This window comes from Triticum aestivum, chromosome 7A (genome assembly GCF_018294505.1).
Source record: "Triticum aestivum cultivar Chinese Spring chromosome 7A, IWGSC CS RefSeq v2.1, whole genome shotgun sequence".
Taxonomy (NCBI): domain Eukaryota; kingdom Viridiplantae; phylum Streptophyta; class Magnoliopsida; order Poales; family Poaceae; genus Triticum; species Triticum aestivum.
This window is the reverse complement of record NC_057812.1, coordinates 9,992,230-9,997,911: the sequence shown is the minus strand read 5'-3', so window position 1 is coordinate 9,997,911 and position 5,682 is coordinate 9,992,230. Positions and strand designations below refer to the sequence as shown.

At 44.5% G+C, this 5,682-nt stretch overlaps 1 protein-coding gene across 4 annotated transcripts; it reads right to left on the bottom strand.

Annotated features, from left to right (window-relative positions):
* Positions 1-1,326: 1,326 nt before the first annotated feature.
* Positions 1,327-5,377, bottom strand: LOC123151209 (uncharacterized). 4 transcript variants are annotated; one of them, XM_044570952.1, is made up of 7 exons: positions 4,936-5,377; positions 4,523-4,852; positions 4,317-4,436; positions 4,153-4,225; positions 3,225-3,413; positions 2,924-3,054; positions 1,327-2,850 (listed from the first exon to the last, which is right to left on the bottom strand). In XM_044570952.1, exon 7 carries the CDS (start codon positions 2,600-2,602, stop codon positions 1,601-1,603), a length of 1,002 nt encoding a protein of 333 aa, XP_044426887.1. In that variant the 5' UTR covers positions 2,603-2,850; positions 2,924-3,054; positions 3,225-3,413; positions 4,153-4,225; positions 4,317-4,436; positions 4,523-4,852; positions 4,936-5,377; the 3' UTR covers positions 1,327-1,600. The 4 variants fall into 4 exon arrangements, with proteins under 4 accessions (XP_044426887.1, XP_044426886.1, XP_044426888.1 ...); XM_044570951.1 differs by having other exon boundaries at positions 4,153-4,316; positions 4,399-4,436; XM_044570953.1 differs by having other exon boundaries at positions 2,924-3,413; positions 4,153-4,316; positions 4,399-4,436.
* Positions 5,378-5,682: the final 305 nt, after the last annotated feature.

The window sequence follows — 5,682 nt, the reverse complement described above, 5'->3', positions numbered from 1 at the left end:
TAGCTAGCCTGACTTAGCAATCAATACCAAATGGTTTAGTTAGGCTAAGTAAGCAAGCAAAGCGCTACGTACCAGACCGAAAGTAGCCTCAATCCTAGCATTTCCAATCACAAGATAATCAAAACATGACAAGGCAGAGCGAGTCCTTGGTCAAATGGTTGATAATGGTATTCAACCAAATTATTCTACCGATAGACATGAAGGCAGCTTCACATGGAAGTAAAACGATACAGAAACTCAAAACAGGAGTGATTTACAGCATTTTACATGACAGGCTGATAGATATATAAGACAAATGCCGGAGGCGCCACTGAAATCCTAGTGTCTCCAGAAAAGCTAGCAAGATTACCCCCCAATGTAAACCCAGCAAATTGCCCTAGCAGAACGTAAGGGTACACAGATATTGAGTAAAGTGTATGCAGGACATACTATTTAAGTAAAATAACAAAACTCACAGCTTAATTATGGCTACTCAACCATGTCAGGCAAATCCCTTTGCTCCTCCTAAAGTCATCTCTTGAGGTACGTCAACCAAGTCATAAAAAAAGTAACTATATGTTACACTTTTTCCTAATGTTTTTTTCAGAGAACAGACAATCTTCTCCTGTCGCAATATTTCTCAAGGAATTCAAAACTGTTACATGCATCTGACTCGGTCCATGCCAGGTCTAAAGTAAATACATCATTAGTTCTCAAGCAGCTCAGAGCTTTTCTTGAAAGAAAATGGCATTCTTGAATGATTCATCTCTACTGTTTTCAGTTCAGATTGTCTATTCTCATTCCAGAGTCCTAAAACAAACTCATTCAAGAATCAGGAATCATCGCATCGAAAAAAGCTTTTGGTGAGCTGACTCAAACAGGGTAACAACACGCAGCCAAATCAATCAACAGAGCGGACATCAAGAGGCCTTATTTTTGGTGGTCATTCAGCCGTGTTCACAGACAAACATCATGCACGTCCTTGAAGCTGCATCTCTATAAAACTGTTATTACTACTGTCAGTAAAACTCTGGCGTAATGATTTCTTTCACCTGCACGCTGCTATTTGTACAAGAGTACATCTCCAATTTTATTTGTTGACATCGATGCTATTTCTCTGTGATTAACAGATCCAGAGCTCTACTGGATTCACTAGCTACAGAAAATATACACAAAAACAACTTGCTCAAAGGTAGCGTATGACCAAAATACTTAATGAATAAGCTAAACTAGACATTGCGCCAGTAACCAGTCTGATTGACCCTTTTACTACACTACCAGGTTCACAATCTGCAACACGATTTAGGGTAACCATAATAACTGTTTGTTATGCAAAGGAAGACCGATTACAGTATAGTTTAGCAATTTAGCCACATGGAACTAATACATGTCCAGAACAACAACCAGTGCTAGAGAAAAAAGAACAAGGGTAACAATGCTCTTTGGAAATGACAGTATGCTTAATCTGTGCTTCACCAGGCATTGCTCTGAAATGGAAATCAACCAAGCAGGAGTGTAAGCACCAGCAGATTGAGCGGCATTATTCAAGCAGATTCAGAGGTACACAAACAACAGAAAAGCCAATTCTTGGAGGAAGCACAAGCATGGTTTGAAGGTAACACTACCGCCCATCTTCATCTGCTAATGATTCCGAGAACAGAGGAACATAAGGTAGAAATTGTCGTGTATTCTTCTCAAGATTAAGGATACAGCCAACTTTCTGATGTTGCATATCGTAGGCTGCCAAGGTATCACCACGAAATGAAACCAAGAAAATGGTGTCGCAATCTGGATGAATCTCAACCACCACGTACATCTTTCCAGTGATGCTCATAAGCTTATTGATGTTGGCGGTATGCTTCAGGACTAATTCTTTACTGTCACGATCCTTGAGGCACCAGAGCGCTATCTCAGTAAACTGGATTGCATTGTAATCACCGACAGAAGCTACAGCATAGTGTAAGCACCCCTGAGACAATCCAATGGTTCCAAATCTTTGAACATACGGAGTGCAGATAGTCTTCCACACTTTCCCCTCCATGTCCACCCCCACCAGCACATACTCACCGTTGATGTCCTCCAGATTGCCCATGAGGTACATCATACCTCCAGCAAAGACACATTTACTCCTAGAGAACAGGGTGACTTTCTCAACCATCCCACTGCTGTCCCTATGACTCCAGGCTCCTGTTCGCGATGAGTAGATGTTCACTCCTGTGATGTAGTATCCAGTATAGGTCTCTTCGAAAAGAAGAATGTGAAAATGGGACGAGACTGCCGGATCAATAGCCAGGCCTGTGATGTAGGTATATCTTCTCGGTGGCGCCTGCGGTTGTGGGGGCAGCTCCATCCACCTCCCTATGGCGGGATTGCACACCACAAAACCGAAATCGTCCTCTTTTTTCCAAGGGGTCACCTTGTTCTTCTTGTGGCGACGGTAGAGAAGAAGGCCATTGCAGGCGTCCACCTGGGTGATGCCCTTGTCGTCCTTGTTATTGTGAAGGTAAGGGAGGGAAAGGTCGAACGGGGCTGCACCGTTGCCGGAGAGGCTGGCAAAGTGCTGGCCGCGTCTGCTGTTGTCGGTGGACGTGTAGAGGAAGCCGGCGAGGGTCTGCGGCAGCATCTTGCGGTTGGCGGGGTCGGCGATCAGATGTAGCCAGGACACAGAGACACACTTGAAGCGGTGGAGGGACCTGGCCGGGAGGCGGGAGAGGATCTCGAGGATGAGGTCGTCGTGATCAGGCCGGCCGCCTCCGCCGTCGGCCCTGGACGGCTTTCCAGCCTTGACTTGGTGTTCCTGTCGAACATCTCCTTCTCCGCCTCCTCCATGGATCCGAAGCGGGAGACAGGGTTAGGTCGTGTCGGGTGGATCTGCAAATAGAGAGAGCAAATCATCGATCTGGCTGGGAAAAGTCAAATAGAGAGTAATCAGTGGTGATCTTACGGTCGTATCTTGGATTAGGGCGGCGACGGCGGCCAGCGGCGCCTCACTTCTGGGAGGACGATCGGTGGGGAACAACAAGACGGGAACGAACGAGGACTGGACTCTCTCCAGCGGATCCCTTTTTTCTTTACCTATATATATATACTAGTAAGTATGCACGTGCAACGCACGTCTAAAGTAATACACATTTTGTCAAACATCATAAATCGTAACTAAATATATGATAATTCGTTTAAAATTTCAAATTTCACATGAAATGGATAACATCTAATTCCTTACTCATACAAATAATCGGAATTACCAATCTTCATGAATCAACATGCATCTTGAATCCATATCACACATCCTCTATATATTTTTGATTTCCAGCGCATGAATAAAGTCAACCTTGTTGCCCCACTTTACTGTTACGGGGAATTGGAAGTTTGAAATCATTTCCGAAGCACAGAATTGTAGTGAAACCTTGTTGACCCTTCTCACTGGAGCATACCTAGTAGGAAGACAAGTTGTTTTGCAATGGCAAGATAAAGACAACAAATCAAGACTTCATTGAGTAACAAATCAAGACTTCATTAAACAAGAAACAATGTTAAGTCTGTATACATCCTCTCACACTCGATAACCTCTTATTAAATCTATATTTTAATATCATATTATCCTTCCAGTCAAACAATTTCATAACCATGACGCGCATGATGATTCTGAAAATGGACTGGCCCAACCACAACAAAAAATAAAGGATTCATACAAAATGGAAGTGGTATAAAAATGTATAGTTAGGATATAAAAAATGAAATCGATATGAAAAATATTCATAGTCTAACACTTTAAGTGAGTTGCATCTAAAAATGCATTTCGTTAAAAGGGAGGAACTATTCGATTCAAGGGCGACCAAAACGAAACAAAGGTACAACCAGCAGCTTTGCATGCAGTTATCTGTAAACTTCACTGTCCTTAACATATTCTTGTCCTTCCCAAAGAATCTGAATCAGTATATGACTCTTCCTAACATGTTAAGTAGCATTTGCTGCATAAAAAAAGAGCAAGAATATTCTGATTTCATGTCAACAATGCGGCAATGCATTTTCTTTATCTACAACGCCATATTTGCAGTCAGGTATTCAGACATAGAATGCAAAGCTCCGATGCAAGTTACCATGAAATCTTCAGAATTGGATGCAAAACTCGTACTAAGCATGAACTAACAGGGAGGGCAATAGAGCAAGTACCATCAACTTATATCTTGACAGTTCTCCAACATCAACTTGTTTCTTTGCCTGTCCAAGCTCTATCCCGCTCGCCCTGCTCGCAAAGTTCAGAGAGCAGAGAGTTTCGCTTAGGTCATTCTCGTTTGGGCTAACTTGAATAAACATCAAAGTTTAGGAGTCTCCACCTGCAGTGCTTTACACACATTATCACCAAAACTAAAGAATAGCTTCAAACCATACCGGCACAAGGAGAAGAAAATTGCATACTTAGTGAGTCTTGCAGCAAGTGTGTTAACTTTGAATTCCTGCCAGTTTGAGACATAAATAAGTTAGTGAGATCATATATATAATCAGCAGTGCAAATTACAACCAACGTTTGAAAGTTGCAAACCTGAAGGGTATGTGCTGGCTCATAGTTGCAAGAGCGGATATGGCTCTCCATTCATCAAGTTTTCTCCTTTGACTATCACATTCACACAATATAATGTATGGAAAATTAATGAGGACGGGATTTTATGGTCTGCAACTTAGTGCGAGTGAATAAAAATCTGGTGAACAACCAGTGTGACCGGCTGTTGTGCTCGTTAGCGTTTGTAGAACCAACAACTTTGGCTTTGCTTCCAGTTTGCAGGATGCCCCAGGCCTCATCCATATTAATGAATCGTGCTTCAAGCAATCCCGGCACATGATGAACTCCCTCTGCAACTTGTCTTACTCCAGCCTGTATACCGAGAACAGACATGAGAAGCATGTATTCAGAGAACAGATATGAGAAGTGTGTACTGGAAATTCAGAGAAGCGTACCTCACGGGGAAAGATGTCTCTTGATGGCTAGGGCCTCAATGCACTGCGTGTGGCGACGGCGACGGCGGGCGGCAATGACGAGCCGCGCTCCAGGAGAGGCCAGCGGATGTAGGGGTGTGGGCGAGCACGTCCATGGGGCAGCAGCCGAGCGGTGGGCGGCGACGACCCACGCTCCAGGAGATGCCGGCAGTGACCGCATCCTTGAGCGGCAATCGAGTGGAGGAGCGGCGGACGGCGACGACGACCGCGTCCGTGGGGCAGTGGCGGCGATCCAATGGAGGGGCAAGCGTTGGAGACAGGCGGCGTTCATCCCGTGGAAAGCGAGCGTGGGCATTGGAGTTGGGGGGCCGTGGAGGTGCTATTGGAATCGGCCAAGGAGGCTACGGGTGAGATATGAGATGCCGCGGCGGCGGCGCTATATGCGGAGAGGATTGTGGATCGAGCGTGATGCACGGACGGAAAACACGAAGCGGGAGCGGGACAGGCTTTGACGAAGGACGCGGACGTACCTGCGGGATGGCAGAGTTTTCGTCCGCACGGAAAAACTGCTAAACGCACTTTGAACGTGTGTTGATGTAATCTTGGCTGTTAGATCTAATTAAGTGATCTGATCGGAAGGCTCTAATTTCTCCGTGTTGTTTTGTGTAGTTTAGGCTGTGTGCACATAGGGATGAATATGTTTGCTTGTTTAATAGTAGTAGAATAAATATATATAGGACAAATATTTTCTACAAGCAGTGGTAGTTA